The following is a 25,185-nucleotide window of genomic DNA, read 5'->3' as shown; positions in this document are numbered from 1 at the left end:
CCTCAGCCTTTCCCCAGCCCTGCTCCACTCAGGTATCCTGTCTAGCTCCCTACAGCCAGGCCCTTCTTTCTCTGTACTCAGAGAGAGACTCTTGAGCTCCTGGCTCCCAGCCTTCTTATACAGGCCAGCTGGGGCCTGATTGGGGCATGGCCCAGCTGTGGCTACTTCCCCAATCAGCCCAGTAGCTTTTCCCTTTGCCCCAGCTCTCTGCCAGGGCTGTTTTAAACCCCTCAGGCAGGAGTGGGGTAGCCACCCTGCTACAATAAGGCAGTGATAATATGTAACCCATAACAATAAGGTTTAACCCATAACAGTATTGAGTGAGATAGACTTTAATAGAGCTTTTCATCTCAGCAAAATAATTTTTAGTATATCAGAAGCAGGAAGCCTGCTAAACAGCCAGTGGGGCCACTGGACGATGGAGGTGCTAAAGGAGCACTCAAGGACGATAAGGTTATTGCAGAGAAACTAAATGAATTTTTTGCATTGGTCTTCACGGCTGAGGATGGGGAGGAGATTCCCAAACCTGAGCCGTTCTTTTTAGGTGACACATCTGAGAAACTGTCTCAGATTGAGGTGTCATTAGAGGAGGTTTTGGAACAAATTGATTAAACAGTAATCAGTCACTGGGACCAGATGGTATTCACCCAAGAGTTCTGGAGGAACTCAAATATTAAATTGCAGAACTACTAACTGTGGTATGTAGCCTATCGCTTAAATCAGCTTCGGTACTAGATGACTGGAGGAAGCTAATGTGATGCCAATTTTTAAAAAGGGGCTTCAGAGGCGATCCTGGCAATTACAGGCCTGTAAGCCTGACTTCACTGCTGGTCAAACTGGTTGAAACTATAGTAAAGAACAGAATTATCAGACACCTAGATGAACACAGTTTGTTGGGGGAAGAGTCAACATGGTTTTTGTAAAGGGAAATCATGCCTCACTACTCATCTAGAATTCTCTGAGGAGATCCCTGTGACGGGATCCCCGGGGTGCAGCCTGGGACCGCTGTACCCCCTTAACTCTCTCCAGCCTGGGCTGTCTCTCACAATGCTTTGCTAGTGACCAGCAGCAACCCTCCCCCCCAGGTGCTGTGATCACTCAGCACAGCCACATGTGGAAACCCACACCCAGTTAGATTGCATGAATGCTCCCAGAACCACTCATGAATCACACCGAAAGGCACCAGCCAAATCCCCCAGCTCCCAGCATTATTTAGTGCTGGGATATTAAGTGATAGACAAAAAGTCAGAGTTAGTTACCGAAAGCAATAAAATATAAGAACACAGTCTAAACTCTTAACGCTATTACACTGGGCAACATCTGGATTAAGCAGTTTTTCTCACCCCACTGGATATTGCAGTCCTTAATATACAGGTTGGGCCAGGTTTAAGGAACAATCTCCTGTATTGGAGTCTTGTCTTCTTCTTGGTGTCTTGGTTGCTTGCAGCAGAGGTGGGGGCAGGAGAAGGGCCCAGTATGTGTCCACTCTGCCTGTTTTATACTCTCAATCCCATGGCTTGGGGAAACACACAAGTCCAGGCATGTCTGGGGGCATTGCTGAGTCTCCAAGCAAGGCTGAGCAATTCCCCTGGTGTGGCCTCATGCAGGTGAGTCATTGCATTGTAGCTCCCTTGCTGGACAATGGCTGGTGATGTCTGTTCAGCACCCACCTGGGTGTTGGCGACCTCCCTTGTCATTGTCTCTGTAGGGCTAGTATCTGGGCGCCTCCCAAACCCACAGCATATTTTAGTGACAACCATATAATATAATTCTCATAACTTTGTATGCACGAAAGATACACATATTTAGACAGAACAATGACTTTCAGCAGATCGTAACCTTTCCCCTGATACCGCACAAGGCCTGCTTTATATTTAAGATCATGATTATATAAAAATGAGGAATATGGCAGTTCCAGGACACTCCCCCAAGGTATAGACTGTCACAATCCCCCTTGTCCACAACCATGTGGATATAGTGTACTTAGACTTTCAGAAAGCCCTTGACAAGGTCCCTCACCAAAGGCTCTTAAGCAAAGTAAGCTGTCATGGGATAGGAGGGAAGGTTCTCTCATGGATCGGTAACTGGTTGAAAGATAGGAAACAAAGGGTAGGAATAAATGGTCAGTTTTCAGACTGGAGAGAGGTAAATAGTGGTGTCCCCCAGGGGTCTGTACTGCGCCCAGTCCTATTCAACGTATTCATAAATGATCTGGAAAAAGGAGTAAAGAGAGGTGGCAAAATTTGCAGATGGTACAAAAACTACTCAAGATATTTAAGTCCAAAACAGACTGAGAAGAGTTACAAAGGGATCTTACAAAACTGGGTGACTGGCAGATGAAATTCAATGTTGATAAATACAAAGTAATGCACATTGGAAAGCATAATCCCAACTATACATATAATGATGGGGTCTAAATTAGCTGTTACCACTCAAGAAAGATCTTGGAGTCATTGTGGATAGTTCTCTGAAAACATCCACTCAATGTGCAGCAGCAGTCAAAAAACCGAACAATGTTGGGAATCATTAAGAAAGGGATAGATAACAAGACAGAAAATATCATATTGCCTCTATATAAATCCATGGTACGTCCACATCTTGAATACTGTGTGCAGATCTGGTCGCCCCATCTCAAAAAAGATATATTGGAATTGGAAAAGGTTCAGAAAAAGGCAACAAAAATGATTACGGGGATGGAACAGCTGCCATATGAGGGGAGATTAGAATGACTGGGACTTTTCAGCTTAGAAAAGAGATGGCTAAGGGGGGATATGACAGTGGTCTATAAAATCATGACTGGTGTGGAGAAAGTGAATAAGGAAGTATTATTTACTCCTTATACCACAAGAACTAGGGGTCACCCAATGAAATTAATGGGCAGCAGGTTGAAAACAAACAAAATACCTCTGGAGATATTTAAGAATAGGTTAGATAAATGTCTATCAGGGATGGTCTAGACAGTATTTGGTCCTGCCATGCGGGCAGGGGACTGGACTCGATGACCTCTCGAGGTCCCTTCCAGTCCTAGAATCTATGAATAAAAAAGAAGTATTTCTTCGCACAACGCACAGTCAACCTGTGGAACTCGTTGCCAGGGGATGTTGTGAAGGTCAAAAGTGTAAATGGGTTAAAAAAAAATTAGAGAAGTTCCTGGAGGACAGGTCCATCAATGGCTATTAGCCAAAAATGGTGAGGGATGCAACCCCATGATCTGGGTGTCCCTGAACCTCTGACTGTCAGAAGCTGGGAATGGGCGACAGGGGCAGGATCACTGGCTGATTCCCTGGTCTGTTCATTCCCTCTGGGGCACCTGGCATTGGCCACTGTCGGAAGACAGGACACTGGGCTAGATGGACCTTTGCTCTGACCCAGTCTGGCCATTCTTATGTAAGGCTGTTGCTCAAATGTCTCATGGGTGATAAGTGAGTTGAGTTTTCTGGGTGGAGGTGGTTCCTGGTGAACACCTGTCTGAAATCCATGGTCTCCAGCCACTAAGAATTGCCTTTCCAAATGAGATGTGAATGTCTCTTCAATTGAACTCTGAAGTCGTGCTGAGCAAGAGCAGAACTGAAGCCTTTAGACCAGAATTATTCAGCTAAATCGTGAACGTTGGTGACTGGGATTCAGTAGTGACTGACTTTTCTGTGTCTACTTCTTTTTCACTCTCTCACAGACCCTGGTATACATGTACGGGGACTTGCTATGCAATGTGGGGGCGGCGGAGAAGGTGTTCGAGTACCTGGACCGGGAGCCGGCCGTGCGCACCGATGGGACGCGGGTGCCAGAGTCGCTGCAGGGACACGTCTCCTTCCACAACGTCTCCTTCTCCTACCCCTCCCGCCCGGACCGCCAGGTCCTAAAGGTACGGGTCTCGTGGGTTGAGCTGTTTTCTAACATCCAGCCTCATAAACTTGACGCCAGTCTCTGAGATTCAAAGTGGGTCCTTTCTAGCTCCCTCTCCCATTGCTGTGTTGGCTCTGCAGGGATAACAGAAGCAAAAAATAAAAACTTCTTTTTGTTACTGAAATGATCAGATCTATCCCAAACAGAAACAAGAAGCAGCTCTGCTGAGAAAGTAGGTGCCACTTCTTTGAATATGTGTCCCTGTAGGTGTTCCACAATAGGATGTGTGCGCACCTGTGTGCTCTCAATCGGAGATTTGATTCTGCAGTGGCTGTGGGTCTGTGGTTGTGCACCATGCAACCTTGTGCTACATAGTGAGGGCATATAGGGAAGGAGTGGACCCTCCACCACTCCAGTTCCTTCTCAACCACCTGTGGCTTGAAACTGAGCAACTGCGTATCAGCTGCTTCTAGCAGTTATACTAGTTTCATACTTATTTCCTTTATTTTATTTTATTCTTTTAAATTTTTCTGGGGTCTAGTTTTTATTTCCCCCTTTTTGCATAGATTGTGCCATTAAGGGGGTTTCTCCCCACCTCTTTCCCATTTTTGGGACCAAGTCTTTGGCTTTCCTATTGGCCTTACTCTGGGGCATGCCGGAAGCCCCAGGATTCAAAGCCTGACAGATCTGCCATACATTTTTCCCCAAAGTGACAAGCACTTTAGAGCCCCAGAGACTCTCGTATCCCATCAAGGTGCAAAGTTCACAGGGTTTAAGAGCAGGTCTCACAAGGAAGGGGAGGTGAGGTTGAAACTTCTTCTCATAGAGTGCCTCCTAAGACCCACAGGATTTCCTCCCACCCCCGCTACCTCAGTGGCTACTGAGACTCCTCCGGAGGTGAAGCACCCTAAGAAGAGAACTCCCTTCTCTGGAAAAAACCTCCAGAAAAAGAGGTAGATCACCTCTTAGAACTGATGTGGAGAAAACCTCATTCCTTCAGCTAGGTACCTCCAACTGCTCCTACTGTCATTGGCACCAGTGCTCCGGTACTGCCTAAACAGGCAACATGGGACAAGCCTGCTAGTAAGCACCGTAGAGAGCAATCTTCTCCAGGACCATCTAGGCATTGAGGTTCATCTAAACCAAAGGACTCAAAAGAATCCAAGGCTCTGGTACCAGTTGCCTCTCCAGTACCATCCTCAGGTAGGGTTGCCAACTTTGGTTGGACGTATTCCTAGAGATTTCATCATATGACATAATCTTTAATTAAAGATTAATCTTCAATTCCTGGAGACTCCAGGCCAATCCCAGAGGGTTGGCAACCCTATCCTCAGGCCATCTGCACTTGGACTTGGATAATACCACCTCAGCACTGTCCTTCACGGCACCTCATCCATCATCTCTGTTTAGGGTCCCAGCACTGCTCTCTGTCCCAGCAAAGCAATATCATAGCTTTCCAGCACCATCAAGATTACTGCCCCCCAGAGGATTTGTTTGTCTCATACAATCTTAGAATATCAGAGTTGGAAGGGACCTCAGGAGGTATCTAGTCCAACCCCCTGCTCAAAGCAGGACCAACCCCAACTAAATCATCCCAGCCAGGGCTTTGTCAAGCCAGGCCTTAAAAACCTCCAAGGAAGGAGACTCCACCACCTCCCTAGGTAACGCATTCCAGTGCTTCACCACCCTCCTAGTGAAAAAGTTTTTCCTAATATCCAAAAGGAACAGGAGTCCTCTTGTCTGCACGTCACCAAGAGAAGCTCTTTGCTGCATCACCCAATCCACCAAGCACCTTCTCTCTGCACCTTGCATCAGGAGTCGGTCTCCTGGTACTTACCTGACCTAATTCCAGTACTGACTTGGCCTTCGGTACCGTCTCTGGCACCAATGCTCAGAGCTCCCCCTTTGGACTCAGGACAACACTTCTCACTCCAAAATCTTGGTGCAGGGCTCTTCAGCCTACTATCTGACATCTTGGGAGGGTGTGCCCTGACGAGGACTCAGCAGGGTCCAGAAGGTACCCCAGACCTTCCAATCACATATAACTCAGGGGTCCTCCCCCTTACTCACCTTCTCAATGGGCCTGTTGGAATCCCTGGAACCCCTATGCGGACCAGTTCTATAGGGTTTCCACCCACAAGAAATCCTGGCTGGACGTTCTCCAGGCTCCACAGCAACTATTGATTCCAAAGCTGTTCCTGGGAACTTATCACCATGGACAGGTGGATTTTAGAGGCGGTGGCTACGAGTTACTTTGTCCACTTTGTGTCCCACTCCAAGTGCTTCCCCTTTCAGGGACCCCTCTCACACTTTATTTTCTAGTGACCATTTCTGATTTTAATGCATCATTATTTGGACTGACTTAAAATCTCTCTCTTTGTAGTTGCTAAACTTGGTGTGGCAAGTTATGTGCATATTATTTCTGTTAAAGCAATAACGGACTTTATATAAACTCATATTGTCCAGGAGAGGGCTGGGCAGTGCAGGACATACGTCTCTGGGGGGAAATCTGAGACTGGCGGTGTGTTGGGGTCACCCTGCAATATAACCAAGGCTGGTAAGAACCAAGGGGTGGCTGGCAGTGCAAAGGACACCCCAGGTTGGAGGGCAGGGGTGACACAGCTACTCGCTAGTCTGGATTGTACCCTTCATTAGACGTTTGCTGTGCTTCATCGTTGACTCAGAGCAGTATCAACTCCACGTCCTACCCTTTGGACTTTCCATGGCCCCACAGGTTTTTACGAAGGTCCTCTCAGTAGTCGCGGTTCACCTACGTCGAGATGGCATTGCAGGCGTTCCCTGTGTAGATAGTTGGCTCCTCCGGGGGTGCTCTGCTCCAGAGGTACAATCAGCAACTAATAGGGCCCTCACCTAAGTTTCTTGGCCTCCTTATCAACCTAGAGAAGTCCACATTGACACCCATTTGGACCTGTGAAGGTCTGTGTGGGACTCCCATTCTCAAATCTGCCACCAACACGAATCATCACAAGATGTGGGAGCCCACTTACAGAATTTTATAGCACAGGGCAAATGGTCGTCACAAGAAACGTTGCTTCACATCAACATTCTAGAGCTCTGGGCAGTTCGTTATGCGTGCCAGCACTTCCTCATCATATTCAAGGCTGTCATGTCACAGTGATGATAGACAACAGGGCGGCGATGTACTATATAAATCAACAAGGGGGAGCAAGATCCCAGTCCTTACGTGCAGAATCCCTAAAACTATGGAACTACTGGTGCATTAACCTGCTGCATAGAGATCTCAGCAGTTTACCTGCCAGGCTTCCAGAACACGGTAGTAGGTGCCCTAAGCAGATACTTCCTTCAGGACCACAAATGTGAGCTCAATAACCTAATCTTTCACAATATCTGCAAAGCATGGGGCCTCCCTGCAATGGATTTCTCTGCAACACCGGCCAATACAAAATATCTGGACAGGATCAGAGCCTTTAGGACTTCACCTAGACTGTTTGTGTCCTTTTCTGGAAGAATGAAAGGACAACTGATCTCCTTTGAAACTATCAAAGTAGTTTTCAGGTGGTAGCATAACCTGCTATGAGGTCATGGAGTACAACCCCTCCCTAGGGTGACAGCACTTTCTGCCAGGGCTCAATCCTCTTCTGTTGCCCCGCCTAAGACGTTCCCATCGCAGACATTTGCAGGACTACAACCTGGTCCTCAGTTCACAATACACCAAACATTGCGCTATCCTACCTGTGTGGATTCAAATCTCCAGTCAAGCCAGGACTCCTGGGTTCTATCCCCAGCTCTGCTCCTGACTTGACGTGTGACCGTGGCGGAGTCTTTTCCTCTCTATATGCTGCAGTTTCCCAAAAATAATATTGGTTCACTTCACAACTGTAATCATCATTAGCGTAATATTAGAATGTGACACACAACAGTCTTTGGTGACACGGCTTTGCTTCTGCTGAGAAGACAGGAGAAAAAGTGGTTGCCTCACTTAGTGTGCACCTGTTGGTTAGGAGTTAGGACAGATTTGTTGGAAAGGCTGGGCAGTGTGGGGTTCAAGTCCAGGTTTTCATAACATGATGGTTTTTGTTGTTCCAGGCTGTGTCCTTCGAGCTGCGTCCCAGGGAGGTGACGGCGCTGGTGGGGCTGAACGGCAGCGGGAAGAGCACGTGCGTGGGGCTGCTGGAGCGGTTCTATGAGCCCCAGGCTGGGGAGATCCTGCTGGACGGGGCGCCCCTCCGGGAGTACGAGCACCGGTACCTGCACCGCCAGGTGAGGGCAGTGTGGGGCAGAGGGTCTCTCCTATGTGAGAGCTCAGAGAAGAATGGGAAAGGAGGAGGAGGTTGTGCTCTTACCCTACACTGGTTATTGCATCCCTGATGCTGTTTCTCCCCTTGTGTCTTGTGCTCAGGTTGCCCTAGTGGGACAGGAGCCAGTTTTATTCAGTGGTTCCATCCGGGAGAACATCACCTACGGGCTGGAGGACTGTGGGGAGGCAGAGGTGACTGCAGCAGCCTGCGCAGCCAATGCCTATGGGTTCATTGCCTCGATGGACAGAGGCTTTGAGACAGGTGACTCACTGCACCATCTGCGTCAAACATGCATGTGTGTAACATTGCCAGGAGAGAGTCTCACAAGTGTGATGGCATCCTAAACATCTTCACCCCCTAGTATTCTTGTGTTTTGTTAAGCTGTATCTTTAAACTTTCCAAAGACTTATTCTATAGATCAGCATTAAGAGATATACTAGAACTGACCAACTCCTGCTTTGTGGGTAATTGAAAATGTGATCTAGTGGAAACTGAAATTTTCCGGTTTCTACCCTAAAAAATGTGGCAAAAATGGGGGAAATTTCACCCTCCTCAGAAACCTCTTTTGGTAGCAAGTTAACCTCTAAGTTTTCCAATTTCATTGTGGCTGGGGGGAAAAACTGGAAAATAAATCAAATATGTTTTGCTTTGTTGCGAACCCACAAACCGGGTGTGTTCTCTACTACCAGCTCTCACAACTGATTTCTCTGTCTCTCTCTTCCTGGCAGATGTGGGAGAAAAAGGAGGTCAGCTGGCCGCAGGGCAGAGGCAGCGTCTTGCCATCGCCCGGGCACTGATTCACCAGCCAACAGTCCTGATCCTGGACGAAGCCACCAGCGCGCTGGATGTGGAGAGTGAATTTGCAGTAAGCAGGGGGAGTGGAATTCGAAAGCATGTATGGCTCAATTCACAAAGGGACTTAGTCCAACATGGAGGCACCAATGGCATTCACAAGACTCCTGCTCGGCTGCTGCCTAAAGTCTCTAGGCCCCTCAGTTTCTGCTGGTAAAGTCCCGTAGACACCTATCTTTCTGGCATGTGCACAGCTGCCTCAGTCCCGATACCACCAAGTAGCTTGGTACCAAACTCATGCCTAAACTCCAGTGGATTTTCACACTAGGCATTCCCCTGCTTATCTGGCCTGCAAGGACCGATCCAGGCCCCCTGTCCCTAAACCCCCCACTCACCCCCTGTCATCCTTCTCTTTGTCCCACCCCCTCCTATCCTTGCCCCTCTCACTCTCCTAGTCCCCTCCCTCTTACCTGAGCACCCCACTCCCTCTTCCCGTTCCCTCCCCTACCACCCATTTCCATTTATCCTCTCCCCATAATCCCCCCATTCTTTGCTGCAGACCCAAACCCCTCTTCTCCTCTTCTGCCCCAATTCCCCTCCCAGCGAGCATTCATGTGCATAATTTATTTTCTTTTCAAAAATAGTTTGAGCACCTTCTGAATTATCTGCTGTCCTCAGATTACATTTATCCAAAGCAAAACAAAAAAACACCCCTTTGACACATGCTGATTTTTCCTAAACGTTTACAGTTCATTCTCACAGTGAACTCCCTAGGACGAGTTTCAAAGTTGCTAGGAACTGTGAACTTTAAGAAAAGTCATTTTTGGAGGGGCAGTATATAGGGACCTCTTGGTCAAATGATCCTGAATTTGGATCACTAACCTTACCCTATGTCCCCATGAAGCACACCAAATTTCAGGACAATCCAAGTCAGAATGTAGATTTTAGAGCAGTTAGAAAAATTGCCCTTGAAACAGAAAAGTCTCCTCAATCTTTAACTGTAGCGGAGTTGGCACTCGGCTGTAATGTAGGAATTAATCATCAGCAACTGCTTTGCTCTATCCATAACCCCAGCACAGGATAATCCTGAAGCATAAGAGGCTCAGGGCATGTCTACACACAAACGTAATTTGTAATTACTGTGGAGGCTGATGTGCACACTGCCCTCCTTCTGTCGGTGGTGCACGTCCTCACTGGGAGCGCTCCCACCGACTGAAGAGGGGTAGTGTGGGAGGCCGAGAGCCCGGGCTCTGATCCATGTGCAACTCCCTCCTGGGAGCACAGCAGCCACCTGGACTCCCAGTGGGGAGCTCTGCAACTGGAGCCCAGGCAGCACCAGGGCTCCCTGCAGGGAGTGGGAAGCCTGGGTGGCAGCTGGAGTCTCCTACCTGCCTCAGGGTGACAGCCCGAGCTGCGAGCCAGGCTTTCTTATCAATTTCATGGCTATGGAGCTGATGTAAGTAAGTCTACACAGACACTGCATTGCCCAAATTACACAGACATAAGCCCTACACTTCTTGTGGAGGTGGAGTTATGATGTCAGTGTAGTTTGGGACTTACATCGGCGCAAGCAAGGCTGTGGACATGGACCTAACTCTGTAGTGTAGACCAGGCCTTCGGAGAAGTGTGACATGACCCATTTCTCTCTCTGAGATGGTCTCAGCTGAAGAACACCCTCTGGGGATGATACAGCCTGAACCAATAGCTCTGAGATGTGTGAACTGCCCGATTCATTTCAGCGGGTGTTTTCATCACCTTTCCCCAATGCTGCAGAGCCTGTGATGTGCATTAACCATGCCCATTCTCTGCTCCCCATCCCAGTCTCTGCAGGGTGTTCTCGGTGCATGGTCCCAGCATGTCTGTTTTCAGCTCCCCACGTCAAGGGGCAGGGCTTCCTTAGATCCTGGCTCACATGGAGGGGCAGGAAGGGGAGCTCTGACTCCCTCATTGAGGGGCAAGTCCCCCCACATCCCATGAGGAGTGGTAGAGAGAGAGACTGAAACAACTGCTAGAAGGGCAGCCCCCCCAGATCCTGGCGCACACATGGGGGGCAGGAAGAAGGACTCAGGCCCCCAGGAGGGGCAGGGCCCCCCAGATCCTGGCATGTACACAGGAGGAGAGAATGTGGGGCTGTCAGGCACCCCCTGCCCCAGTCCCACCCATTTGCCCTGACATCTCCATGTCATGTCTCCCAGTGTCTCTCTCCTCCCCTCTCATTGCCCACAATCCCCACCCCCTACTCCTGACCTGAGACCTCCAGCCTCTCTCCCTTCCTCTGCCACTCATCCTTATTTATTCTGCATCCTATAATCCTGTGACGGGCTGGGTCACAGAAACCCCCTAGGGGCTGCCAACTGATGTGCCAAGACTACTCCTGTCCCTGCTTCCCTGCCAGCTTGGGACTTCAGTGCCCTGCCTGGTTTGAGCCAGACCCGCTAGCCTGCTGCAAACCCAGACCCAAGTCTGAACCACATCCCCCAAAAGCTGTAGGCTGAACTGAAAATAGCTTAAGAAGTGTTCCTGTCTCCAACACTCAGACACCCAACTCCCAATGGGATCCAAACCCCAAATAAATCCATTTTACTCTGTATAAAGCTTATACACGATAAACTCATAAATTGTTCGCCCTCTATAACACTGATAGAGAGAGATGCACAGCTGTTTGCCCCCCCCCCAGGTGTTAATACATACTCTGGGTTAATTAATAAGTAAAAAGTGATTTTATTAAGTACCGAAAGCAGGATTTAAGTGGTTCCAAGTAGTAACAGACAGAACAAAGTGAATTACCAAGCAAAATAAAATAAAACACACATGTCTAAGCCTAATACAGTAAGAAAGTGATTACAGATGAAATCTCACCCTCAGAGATGTTCCAATAAGCTTCTTTTACAGACTAGCCTCCTTCTAGTCTGGGTCCAGCAATCACTCACACCCCCTGTCGTTACTGTCCTTTGTTCCAGTTTCTTTCAGGTATCCTGGGGGGTGGAGAAGCTCCTTCTCTTTAGCCAGCTGAAGACAAAATAGAGGGGTCTCCCAGGGGTTTAAATAGACTTTCTCTTGTGGGTGGGTACCCCGGTGTAGAATCCCAGCTACAAAATGGAGGTTTTGGAGTCACCTGGGCCAGTCACATGTCCATGCACGACTGAGTTCCTTACCAGCCAAGCCACATTCCTGGGAAAGCCCAGATGTGGATTGGTGTCTCCAAGTTCATTGTTGGCTTAAGTGTTTCCAGATTGAGCACTTACTGAGAATAGTCTTTTCTCAGGAAGCTGACCAACTGCTTTACTAAAACCTACTTAGAATCAAACGAGTACACAGCCAATATTCATAACTTTGAATACAACAATGACACATGCATACAAATAGGAGGAATATATTCAGTAGATCATAACCTTTACAGAGATATGTTACATGGCATATGTAGCATAAAACATATTCCAGTTATGTCAGATATACATTCATAAGAATATTTCCATAAAGCCTCATGTGGTGCAACGTCACAAATCCCCTCTCTCCTTGCCACAGCCCTCTTTGGTGAATACTGTTGTGAAAGCTGCTCCCCCAAATGAGTAGCAAGTGCCATGTAGTTGGTGCAGGTAACACTCCCGTGATTGAGACCTTTTGTCCCAGGATTCAGGGCCCAGATTTAATCCCTGTACTGTGCAAAACAAGTTGGTAGAAGCTATGAATCCTAAGAAAAACTATTTTTCCAGGGGATGTATCCCAGAAACCCCTTGCTCAAATGACCCCAAATTTGGATCACTAACCTTACCCCATACTCCCATTAATCACACCAAATTTCAAGACAATCTGAGTAACCATGTGGATTTCAGAGCACTTTGAAGAGTCAAGCTTTAAACAGAAAGCTGATCTAAACCTTAACTACAGCATTGGTGGCGCCCTGCTCTACTGCCCTATGGGGCATTCTGTCTCTGAACCATTGTATTACCGTGCATGGATGAATCCTAATGGGGTGCTGGCTAATTCTCCCTCCTCCATCTGCCCTAGATCCACCAGTCGGTGCTGAGCCGGGGGCGCCGGACGGTGCTGGTGATCGCCCACCGCATGCAGACGGTGGAGAACGCCGACAGGATTGTGGTGCTGGAGGGCGGGGCCGTGGCCGAGGAGGGGACGCACGCCGAGCTGATGGGGCGCAAGGGGCCCTACTACAGACTGGTGCAGAGAGACCTGGCCGAGTAACCCCCCGCCCCGGGGAATAGCCCAACACCGGCGTTACGGCTCGTCCCCTCCTCCCCCCGGCACAGGGTGACATGGAACATACTGACAGCGGCTGATTAGCGTCTGATGTCGGGTCACTGGTTTATCGCCTGCGTTGGGTTTCGGTTCTCTGCGGGGAGTCCCGGGGGGGCAGGCGTGTTCGACTGGCTGAGCGCGAGACGAGTGTTTTGTAAAATACATTGACGAGGTGAAACATCCGAGCGGCGTCTGTGACGGTCTCTGGCTGGAAACGCCGTCGCTGGTCCTGTGCTGCAGTGTTCGCTCTTGCTGGAACCAGGCCGTGGCTGTGAAGCCCATGTAATTAGCAATTCTAAAAAAACAGTTATTCACCTTCTCGTAACTGTTGTTTTTTGAGATGTGTTGTTCACGTCCATTCCAATCAGGTGTGTGCGCGCCGTGTGCATGGTGGCTGGAAGATTTTCCCCTTAGCAGTGTCCGTAGGGTCGGCCTGGGCCCCCCCCCTGGAGTGGCACCTGCCTGGTGCCCAATAAAGGGCCCTGCTGACCTCCCCCCGCCCCCTCAGTTCCTTCCTGCCGGCTGCTCTGACAGAGGGGAGGCGGGTGGGTTTGGAATGGACGTGAACAACACAACTTGATGAACAACAGTTACGAGAAGGTCAGTAACCGTTTTTTCTCCGAGTGCTTGTTCATGTCCATTCCAATCAGGTTACCCACAAGCCTGAGTTGAGGAGGTGGGGTCGGAGCTGTCCAGTGACTGGAGCACAGCTCGTTCAAAGGCTGCATCGTCTCTGGCCTGTTGTGTGATCTCATAGTGCGTTGTAAACGTGTGTATCGAGGACCACGTTGCTGCTCTGCAGATTTCCTGTGTGGGTACCTGCGCCAGGAACGCTGCTGAGGAGGCCTAAGGTCTGGTGGAGTGTGCGGTGATCGGCGGAGAGGGCACCTTCGCCAGGCTGTAACACTCCCGAATGTGTGATGTGATCCACGACGAGATGCGTTGGGATGAGGCGGGGAGGCCTTTCATCCTGTCTGCCACCGCTACGAATAACTGGACGGACTTTCGGAACGGCTTAGTTCTCTCTCTATAGAAGGCCAGCGCTCTGCGGACATCCAATGAGTGAAGCCTTCGCTCCCTGTCACAGCTTAGGATAGAACACTGGGAGGAAGATGTCCTGGTTGATGTGAAACAGGGAGACAACCTTAGGGAGAAAAGCCGGGTGAGGCCTGAGCTGAACCTTGTCCTTATGGAATGTCTTGTAAGGGGGCTCTGATGTAAGGGCCCTGAGCTCTGACACTCTCCTAGCTGAGGTTATTGCCACCAGAAACGCCACCTTGTAAGAGAGATAAAGCAGGGAGCATGTCGGCCGTGGCTCAAATGGGGGGCCCGTAAGTCTGGAAAGGAACAGATTAAGGTCCCAAGCTGGGATAGGCTGTCATGTTTGTGGGTAGAGTCTGTTGAGGCCTTTGAGAAAACGGCTGACCATAGGGTTCACAAAGACTGAGTGGCCGTCTGCACCCAGATGGAAGGCGGAGATGGCGGCCAAGTGGACCCTTATTGATGACAGAGCCCTGTTGTTTAAGATGGAGGAGGTAGTCCAGGATAAATGGGATAGGGGCGAGCATCGGTGGCTGATGGTGCTGCTCCAACCAGAGAGAGAACCTCTTCCACTTTGCAAGGTACGTTGCCCTTGTGGAGGGCTTCCTACTGCCAAGGAGAACTTGTCTGACTTGATCAGAACAGGACAGTTACACGGCGTGTAGCCATGGAGCATCCAAGCTGTGAGGTGGAGTGACTCTAGGTTCGGGTGCTGGAGGCAGCCGTGGTCCTGCTTGATCAGGTCTGGGACCAGCAGCAAGGTGAGCAGGATCGCCACAGACATTTCCAGTAGGGCTACCATATGTCCGGGTTTCCCTCCCTGTGAGCAGGATCGCCACAGATCGCCTCCCTGTGAGCAGGATCGCCACAGACATGTCCAACTTTTCGCTCTTTAAATAGCCGTCCGGGGGGGATTTCTAAAAATCTAAAACTGTCCGGGATTTCCCCCCGGTCGGCTATTTATAGACCAAAAAGCGGCTGACAGGGCGGCCGAGCGTCGCTCGCATTGGGGCCTCGGCTGCCAAAGCCCCTTCCCAGCTCCCCCCATCCCCTGCAGCCTTAGCACGCCGCCCGGCAGTGCTGGGGGGTGGGGCTGTGCGCCTATGAGGGAACGCGGCGGCGGGGCTGGCGGCAGGTAGGGCAGCGGTGGCCAGAGCCCCTCCCCCGCTTCCCCCCCCCCTCCACAGCCTCAGCATGCCACTTGGCGGGGCGGGGCGCTCCTTGGGGCGCGGAGCCAGACACCTGCTCTAAGTCGAGTGGCACTGTAAGGGGGCCGGGGAGTTGGAGAAGGGGAGCAGTCAGGGGACAGGGAGCGGGGGGGTTAGATGGGTCGGAGGTTCAGGGGGGCAGTCCGGGGACAGGCAGCGGTTGGATAGGCGTGGGAGTCCCGGGGATCTGGCGGGGGCGTGGATAGGAGTCAGAACAGTCAGGGGACAGGTAGGGAGTGGGGTCCTAGGGGGGCAGTTAGGGTGGGGGGGGGTCTCAGGAGGGGGCAGTCGAGGACAAGGAGAAGGGAGGCTTAGATAGGAGGTGGAAAAAAACCAGCCATGGGTTGTAACTGCCCTATTTTAAGCAATTTGTCCTGAATTGGCACTCTCAGTTGGGTCCCGCCAGAACATGCATCGTTACACCACCTCTAAGGCACCAAACCAGCCAGACAGAGAGGACTTTGGTTTACCCCACTGGCTAACCATAAGTCACACAAGCAATTCCCTCAGACACTCCAGTTTCCCAGTATCACCACCTGTGCCACTCGTTATGGGGACGAATGGTTATGAAAACCAAGACCCCAGTAAAAGAAAAAGGTTCTCCTGATCCCAAAGGACCAAGCCCCAGACCCAGGTCAATATACAAATCAGATCTTACCCACAAATCACGCTGTTGCCAATCCTTTAGAATCTAAAATCTAAAGGTTTATTCATAAAAGGAAAAAGATAGAGATGAGAGTTAGAAGTGGTTAAATGGAATCAATGACATCCAGTAATGGCACAGAGACTATGCGGAACTTGCATTTCTTCAAGTATTTGTTGAGCTGCCGCAGGTCTAGGATGCGTCTGAGGCCCCCCCTTGGCTTTCGGTATTAGGAAATACAGTGAGTAGAAGCTCCTGCCCCTTTGCTCCTGACTCTGAGGAACCTCTTCCCCTGCATCCACGAGAGGAGCGAGTGCACTTCCTGAATTAGAAGTTGCTTGTGAGAGGGGTCTCTGAAGAGGGATGGGGAAGGGGGGTGGAGGGGTGTGAGGGCACAGAATTGGATGGAATATCCCCTCTCTGCCATGTGGAGCACCCAACGGTCCGAGGTGATACGGGACCAGGCACGATAGAAAGGGGTTAGTCAGGACGAAAAGGTAAGAGGGGATGGCTCCAGAGTCTGAATTGGTGAGCTGTCCTCAACTGCACCTTCAAAAGGGGGATCTGGGGCCGGCCGGAGGCTTGGGCTGACTGGAGCTCTGCCCTGAGGAGGGGTGCTGCCTCCTCCTACAAGGAGCGTCCTGGCGGTTCTGTGTCTGGTAGAACCTAGGGGCAGGCTGAGATCTGAAATGCCTGTGCTGAGTAGCTGGGGTGTGAAGCTCCAGAGATTGTAGGGTGGCCCTAGATTCCTTCAAACTATGAAGTCTCTTGTCCGTTTTCTCAGAAAACAGGGTCGAGCCCTTGAAGGGTAGGTCCTGGATAGTCTGTTGGACCTCATGTGGAATTCCAGAGACCTGCAACCAGGAACCCTGCCTCATCACCACCCCTGTGGCCAGTGTGCGCAAGGCTGCGTCCGCCGCATCCAAGGCCACTTGAAGGGAGGCCCAGGAGACCAGCTTCCCTTCCTCCACTAGTGTGGAGAACTCCACATGAGAGTCTTGAGGCAAGAGCTCCGCAAACTTGGCCATTGCAGAGGAGGTATTGTGCGCATATCTGCTTACGATGGCCTGTTGATTTGTGATGTGGAGCTGTAGGCCCTCCGTCAAATAGACCTTCCTGCTGAACAGGTCGAGTCTCTTCGCCTCCCTGTTTTTTGGGGTGGGACCCTGGATTGGCTGCATCAACCACCACCGAGTCGGGGAGTGGGTGGGTATATAGTTGTTCATACCCCTTAGATGGTGCGAAATAGCGCCGTTCGGTTCTGTTGGTCGTAGGGGTCAGAGAAGCAGGGGTCTGCCACAGGGTTTTAGTCATTTTGACTATTGTCTTTATCAGTGGCAGGGCGACCCGTGATGGACCTGAGGGTGCGAGGATGTCCATGACTGGGTCTGACTCCTCAACCACCTACTCTGCCTATATGCCCAGGCTTTGGGCAGCCCCGTGTAGGAGCTGCTGGAGAATCCGATTATCCTCCAGAGCCGGGGCCGCTGTCGTCCCTGTGACTGCTTCATCTGTTGAGGATGATGAGAGAACTGGCAGTGGACCTTGCTCACTGCCTCAGTACACAGTATTCGAGGGGATGTGGTGCTAGGGCTGCTGGAGGTGGGAGCCTCGGCATAGGCACCAACTGGGTGGGTGCTCTGGGGCTGGAGCACCCACGGGGAAAATGAGTGGGTGCTCTGCACCCACCAGCAGCCAAGCTCCTCTCTCCCCAACTCCACCTCCTTCTCCACCTCCTCCCCTGAGCGTGCCGCCTCCCCGCTCCTCTGCCTACCTCCCAGCGCTTCCTGCCCAGCTGCCGCCAAACAGCTGTAGCAAGCTCTGGGAGGGAGGGGGAGGAGTGGGAATGTGGTGTGCTCAGGGGAAGAGGCGGGGCAGGGGCGGGGATTTGGGGAAGGAGTTGGAATGGGGGGCAGGGCAGGGGTGGAGTTGGGGCTGGGGCGGGGCTGGAGCACCCACCGGCGCCAGTAGAAGTCGGCACCTATGAGCCTTGGTCCTGCGGCCGGTGAGGGGGCCGCTAGATCTGGCGGTGATGAGCTTGTTGATGCCGGTGGAGTCAGAGCTGGAGCCGTCGGCGGTGCCGTTGATGGAAGGGTTGGTGCCGGAGCTGTTGGTTGTAATAGCGAGCCCATCACTTCGGTGGACAGTGCCGCTGTAGGCAGTGCCCACCTTCCTTGTGGTGGAACAAAGAATGCTGAAGATACTGATGCTGACTGGGACCTTGAGGTCTCCAAGTAGGAGGACCACGGAGGAGCTATGCCCTGGGCCGCCGGCGAGTGGCGCCGAGAAGCCAGGGATTGGTGCGGCTCCTCTATGTGTATGGGTTGTGCCAGGGAGAGGTGCACTGGGGATGGAGAGCGGTGCGCCATCAGCACTGGTTTGCTCCTGGAATGGAAGTGGGGCCACACAAACACTGGTGACTTGTCCCTTCTCTGTGGGGAGGATGGCACCAGGAGGCGCATCAGGTCCTTGGCCAGCTCAAACGCCTCAGGTGTCGATGGGAGCTGGAGGTGGTCACCTTGATGATCCGGGGACCGTGTTTGGGTTTGGACTCGTCGACTCCTGCCCCGGCTGGGGTACAGTTAAGACCTGGCAGGCTGTAGGGACGCGGTGGTCTGTCCTGAGGCACTTGCGGAAGGTACCAACTCTTTGGGCTTCGGCGGGGGGGGAGGGGCCGGGACACCGACCCCTCTCTGGCCTCTTCTTTAATGGCACCGGGGGTTGAGAGCAGTGCTGCACTGAAGATGGCTTCTTATGGCCTGAGTATAAACTTGCCACAGACCTCACAGAGCTTAAACCCTGGAGATCCAGGCATACCCCAGAGTGGGGAAAAGCTTTGTGTGTGTGTGGGGGGGGACCCCCAAACAAGCTAAACTACTACCACTGAATCTAACTACTAACCAACTAAAGAACTATTTACACCGTATGCATAAGAAAAAAATACAGAAGACGGTGCTAAAGTGCTTGCCACAGGAGTGAACGTTGTTTCAGCTAGCCGTCACTGGCGGTAAGAAGGAACTGAAGGGGTGCGGGGGGGGGGGGGTCGGCAGGGCTCTCTATATTGGGCACCATGAAGGTGCAACTCCAGGAGGTGCCCAGGCTGACCTTATGGACACTGCTAAGGGAAAATCTTCCAGCTGGTGTGCACGCGGTGCGCACACACCTGATTGGAATGGACGTGAACAGAACATCTCGAAGAAGAATGAATTGTGTTTAACGAAGAACGTGGCCTCCCGCTCAGGCTGGTGCTCTGCGACCCGCCCGGAGAGCTGGGAATTGCGGGTCAGTGCGTGGCTGGGGCTCGGCCCCGGGCACTGCCAGCGCACGGCTGCGGAGAGCCAGCAGGAGGCGCTCCAGGCTCCGAGCGGGTGGGTCTGTCTCACAGTAACAGCAGCCGCTGTCTGTCAGCACCGGGGCCGGGGTCACTCCGGTTTCTATCCCAGGCTGGCAGAGCAGAGCTGATCCTGGGGAGGGGCCGCAGGCCGGCAGGGGGTCACTGGGTCACAGACGCTGAAATGTCAGACAGGCCTGGGAGCAGGGGGGTGAGACAGGCGGTTAACCTGGCTGGGCTGTGGGAACATTTAAGGTCTCTGAGCACCCAGGGAGCCCCGCCCTAGCCCCGCCCCCATCCACTCCCTCCTACTTCCTGCCCCGACTTCCCCCCTCAGAACCCCCAACCCCCCCCCGCTCCTTGTCCCCTGACTGCCCCCTCCTGGGACCCCTGCCTCTAACTGCCCCCCAGGACCCCACCCCCTACCTAAGCCTCCCTGCTCCTTGTCCCCTGACTGCCCCCTTAGGACCCTACCCCCTACCTGTACCCTGACTGCTCCAACCCTTATCCACACCCCCATCCCCAGACAGACCCCTGGGACTCCCATGCCCATCCAACCGCTTCCCACCCCCAGAACTCCCGACTCATCCAACCCCCCCCAGCTCCTTGTCCCCTGACTACCCCCTCCAGAGACCCCCCCCCACCCTAACTGCCCCCCAGGCGCCTCGTTGCTCCCTGTCCCCTGACTGCCCTGACCCCTATCCTCCCCCCCCCGACAGACCCCAGGACTCCCATGCCCCATCCAACCCCCCCTGCTCCCTCCAGAGACCCCCACCTCTAACCACCCGCCTGGGATCCCACCCCCATCCAACCCACCCTACTCCCTGTCCCCTGCCTGCCCCCACCCCTTATCCAACCCCCCTGGCCCCAGACCCCTTACCATGAGATGAGGCTCCTAGCCTCCCCGCAGAGCCAAACACTGCCCCGCGGGAGTGCACAGCCCCGACCCCCAGAGCGCTGCACGCGCAGAGGCATGGCTCATGGGGAGGGGGGAAGGGCCGGTGTCTTGCTGCGCTCGACTGGGCGCTCCGGCCCGGGAGCGTGGACCTCGCAGCTTGCTGCGCCGGGAGAGGGGGGCCATTTGCTCACCCCTGTATTAGGGTGTGCCTGGGCACACCCCGTGCGCATGCCTATGTGCAAACTCTGTGTGGCTCAGGCTTTAGGGGGCATGGGGTTACTCACTCCATATGCAAGTGTCTGTATGAAACGCCCAAGTAACACAAACCACAGCCAGGGCTGGATTAACTTTTTGTGGGCCCGGCCCCAAACATATTTGTAGGCCCCCTGGGAAATTATTGTAAAAGGGGCCGGGGGTAAAAGCACAGTGGGGCAGGAGCTAGGGTTGGTCTCTGGAGCAAGGGAGGGGTTGGGGTAAACTGCAAGTGCAGCAGGGCTGGGGAGGGGGTAAACAGGATCTCCCCCCCCCCCCCGCCTCTGCCCACATAGAGCGGGTACCTAGCTGGTTCTAGCCCATTCTCTTCCTCTCTCTGCATTGAGCTGCCCCTCCTCCCGCAGCAGCAGGACAGGTTCCTTCCAGCCCTCGGGGGTGGGAGTTGGGAGTGGGAGGAGCGGAGGCTAACGTGGTTACTCCTATAACCGGACATTTAGTTTCCAGTCAGCACTGCTAACCGGACACTCAGGTCCTGTTTTCTACTGGAGTTTCCAGTCTAAAACTGGATACCTGGCAACAGGGCTGCCAGAAAAGCCTGGGGGAAGGGGGGAGAGGGGCAAGCAATCATTTTTAAGAGTAAGAGGGCTAAGACTTAAGGGGGGGGCAAGTGGTGGGTGGGCTAGGGAGTGGAGAGGAGCTAGTGGGCAGGGCCATGTCTACTGTACTGCCCAGGTAGGTTGGAGACTGTGGGGATCAGCTGACACAGTATCCAGGGCCGGTGCAAGGATATTTTGCACCCTAGGCGAAACTTCCACCTTGCGCCCCCCCTCTCTCCTCCAGAGCATCGCTTATTATAAATTTTCAAAAATGAATCCAGTGGAGTCACATCTTACGTGGGGGTTAGGTTCTAAAGTCATCGCATAAGAGGAAAATTGCGTATAGTGAAAATTACCATAAACTACAGTACACACTTGTTGCCGAAATGTCAGGTCCGTAACAGTCAGACAGGGATAAGGAAGAGTTGCTTTATTCTGCAGAAGAAAGGAGAGCTTTGCACCTTAGTACAAAAACCTCTAACTAATACAAAAAGCCACAGATCTTTTATACACTCAAACACAGGCGCTGGTCGTGTTAACATTTGATTGGTTGTTAACAGACCCTGTACTTCTACTATCTGGTCAGTGAAAACCGGCTTGGGACCAGCTCCAGCTACCTCAAGGCCTTGAAGGGAAAACAGTTGAAAAGTTCAGGCTACTGTGTACTTGAGATGTCTGCTTCCCCCAATGGCCGCTGGTTGCCATAAAGGCTGCTCTGTTAAGCGGGGGTCACTAGTAACTTTCACACACTGTCTACACTAGAACAGGGTCCTCAACCTACGGCACGTGTGCCAAAGGTGGCACGTGAGCTGATTTTTTTTTTTTAATGGCAGGCTGCGGGTCCCGGCCAACGCTGAGCCTGCAGCCAGCCTGGGGTTCCGTTCACTCAGCTGCCAGCCGAGATCCCAGCCAGCGACTCCGCTCAGCCTCCTGCCATTCACCCAGGCCAGCAGGAGGCTGAGCGGGGCCAGTGCCTGAGACCCTGGCTGGCAAGGGGCCGGCAGCCGGAACCCCAGACCAGCAGCAGGCTGAGTGGGGCCGGCAGCTGGGACCTCAGCCCACTGCCAGCTGGGGTCCCAGCCGCCGGCTCCGCTCAGCCTCCTGCCGGCCTGGGTGAACGGAACCCCAGACCGGTGGACGGAACCCTGGGTGAACGGAACCCCAGACCATTCACCCAGGCCGGCAGGAGGCTGAGCAGGGCTGGCGGCTGGGACCCCGGCTGCCAGCAGAGTGGACAGAACCCCAGGCCGGCAGCAGGCTCAGCGGCGGCCGGGACCCGCAGCCTGCCATTAAAAAGAAATCAGCTCGCGTGCCACCTTTGGCAGCGTGCCGTAGGTTGAGGACCCCTATTCTAGTGCATACTGTGCTTTATGGTAATTTTCACTATATGCGATTTTCCTCTTACGCGGTGACTTTAGAACCTAACCCCGCGTAAGATGTGACTCCACTGTAGTGAAAAAAAAAAAAAAGTTTGCAGGGGGCTGGGGCGGTGCAGGGGTTAGGGTGGGCAGGAGGCAGGCTGGGGTCGTGGGGGGTGCTCACGCAGGGGGCTGGAGGGGGTATATGCCCCAATTCCAGCCCCTTCCACAAGGCCTCACCCCCACCTCTTCTCCTCCTCCTCCTCTCCGGAGAGGCGTGCTGCGGCTCCCCCTCCCCCCTCCTGCCAGCAAGCAGCTGATCCAGCTGATCGGCGGCAGGCAGGGGGGGAGGGAACGTAGCATGTTGGGGAAAGAGGCGGGGGAGAGGCCTGGCTCCCGCCTCTTCTCCTCCTCCTCCTCCCCAGAGCGGCGTGCTGCAGCTCCCCCCTCCCAGGCTGATCCAGCTGACTGGCGGCGGGGGGAGGGGGGGGAGACAGGCGTAGCACGCTGGGGAAAGGGGCGGGGCAGGAGCCAGGCTGCCGGCAGAGGCTGCCACGGAGCCGCAGCAGCCCACAGCATCAAGCGCTGACCCCACAGGAGAGAGCGGGGGGCAGAGAAGAACGCGCCGGGGTCCCTTTTGACCATGGGCCCGGCCCCATGGCGCCCTTGTAAATCCGGTATTGACCAGAGCATACTTCGCACAACCATATTCATTGGGGTAAGAAAATGAATAGTAAAGGCAAAGAAACCCATGCAAAGTAAGAGCCCAGCCTGGTACCCCCTCCCTGCAGAGCCTGTTACATACAGGAAGGGAAGTTAACAGCCAAGGTGCTGCCCCCCTGAAGAATTCATTCTCCTCAGCTGGCCCCAGCCCATAGGCCAGCCACAATCCACTCCCCCCCCCCAATCCCTCACCCCATCCCCATCCCAGGCTCTGTCCTAGCTAGGGGGTTACTGTGTGCAGTGCCCAGGCTGCGTGGCCCCACGCGGGGCGTACTGACACTAGAGCCATGGAGGCCACAGCCTCATGCATCTCAGCCTGGCTTAGCCCCCTGTTCACAGGACTGCCAGCCCCAGACCCAGCTTAGCCGCCCTCTTCTAGCCCCCACCCCCATTACATGCCCTGGGTGGAGGAGGGGTTGAGGGGCCGGCAGCCTGAGGCCTCATTTGAACCTGTGTTTAAAAGGCCAGGTGGGGAGGTTTTTCAAAGCCCTGAGGGATTTAGGAGCACCAGTCCCATTGACTGTTGCTGGTGGTCATGCTCCTGAATCCCTTAGGTGCTCCTGAAACTCTCCCCCAGGTCATATTCCCTGTAATGCTCCTGACCCCTCACCTCTGCTCTGTGTCAGATGAGAGCGCAGCAGGGGAAGCCTGGCCCGTGTTAGCGACCGGTCCCGTCACTCAGGGCACGATAGCGCTGGCGGGGTTGTGTCTATCAGCACCGCTGCTGCCCAGCCCCACCCATTATTCACTCCTCCCCCACAACCCCCGATTCATTGGCCATGAGACTCATTAGCACCTGGCTGTGTAGTGAACAGCCTGCCAGCAGGGGCTCAGCCTGGCGCAGGGACAGCAGGTGGCTGGCATGAGGGGGCAGGGTCTCACCAAAGCCCAAACAAACACCTAGCCCACCGTACATGTGCCGTCCCCTTACTGCCAGGCGCCTCCGCTCCTCAGCCCTGCGATACACCCCTATTCCCTGGCCCACCGCAGACACAGAAAGGACAGTTACCTGTTCCATAACTGGTGTTCTTCGAGATGTGTTGCTCAGGTTTATTCCACAGTAGATGTGTGTGCTCGCCACATGCACCGGTGCCGGAAGTTCTTCCCTCAGCAGTACCAGTAGTGGGGGAGCCCCCCTGAAGTGGTGCCTCTATAGTGCACTATAAGGGGGCCGCGTGCTCCCCCACCCTCAGTTCCTTATTGCCGGACAACTCCGACAGGGGCCTGAGCCCTTACGATAGGTGGTGCAGGAACCCCTGCTAGGTCATAGCATGCCCGTATACATGACATGATCCACCGGGACAGTCTCTGGGTGGAGATCGGTTGGCCCCTCATGTGCTCAGCCAAAGCAACAAAGAATTGCAAAGACCTGCGGAATGACTTAGTCCGATCCAGATAAAAAGCCAGTGCTCTGCGCACATCGAGCATATGGAGGTGACATTCCTCGTTAGAGGCATGAGGTTTGGGGCAGAGGATAGGCAGGAAGATGTCCTGGCCCATGTGAAAAGCGGAGACCACCTTAGGGAGGAATGCCGGGTGTGGGCGGAGCTGAACCTTGTCCTTGTGAAAGACTGTGTAAGGGGGGGTCGCAGGTCAGGGCCCTGAGCTCCGAGACGCTAGGGTTACCATACGTCCTCTTTTTCCCGGACATGTCCGGCTTTTCGGCAGTCAAACCCCCGTCCGGGGGGAATTGCCAAAAAGCCGAACATGTCCGGGAAAATGGCGGCTCTGTTTAAGAGCCGGGCTGCCTGAACGCTACCGGCTTCGGGCAGCCCCGTGCCTCCAGATCCTGCGCCCCCAGCCGGGCACTTCCCCTCCCGGGCTCCGGCGGCAAAGGGTCTGGAGGCACGGGGCTGCCCAAAGCTGGTAGCGCTCGGGCAGCCCGGCTCTTAAATAGAGCGGGGTCGGCTGGAGCCTCCAGCCGCCGGGGCTGTGTGTAACTGACACAGTGTCAGTTACACAGAGCCGCAGCCGCTGGAGGCTCTGTTTAAGAACCGGGCTGCCC

The 25,185-nt window shown here is 53.4% G+C and overlaps 1 protein-coding gene across 1 annotated transcript in view; it reads left to right on the top strand.

Moving 5' to 3' along the window:
- The window catches only part of LOC101952783 (uncharacterized), a 48,529-nt gene extending 35,393 nt beyond the window's left edge, over nt 1-13,136 (top strand). Inside the window, exons 19-23 of the mRNA XM_065563851.1 lie at nt 3,674-3,862; nt 7,912-8,085; nt 8,225-8,384; nt 8,852-8,988; nt 12,924-13,136. Coding sequence (XP_065419923.1) covers nt 3,674-3,862; nt 7,912-8,085; nt 8,225-8,384; nt 8,852-8,988; nt 12,924-13,115 — 852 coding nt within the window. The 3' untranslated portion in view covers nt 13,116-13,136. The remainder of the gene's footprint in view (nt 1-3,673; nt 3,863-7,911; nt 8,086-8,224; nt 8,385-8,851; nt 8,989-12,923) is intronic.
- The last annotated feature ends 12,049 nt before the right edge of the window (nt 13,137-25,185 follow it).

This window comes from Chrysemys picta, chromosome 12, assembly GCF_011386835.1.
Source record: "Chrysemys picta bellii isolate R12L10 chromosome 12, ASM1138683v2, whole genome shotgun sequence".
Taxonomy (NCBI): domain Eukaryota; kingdom Metazoa; phylum Chordata; order Testudines; family Emydidae; genus Chrysemys; species Chrysemys picta.
The sequence above is the reverse complement of the archived record's forward strand: the minus strand, read 5'-3'. Positions and strand labels throughout refer to the sequence as shown.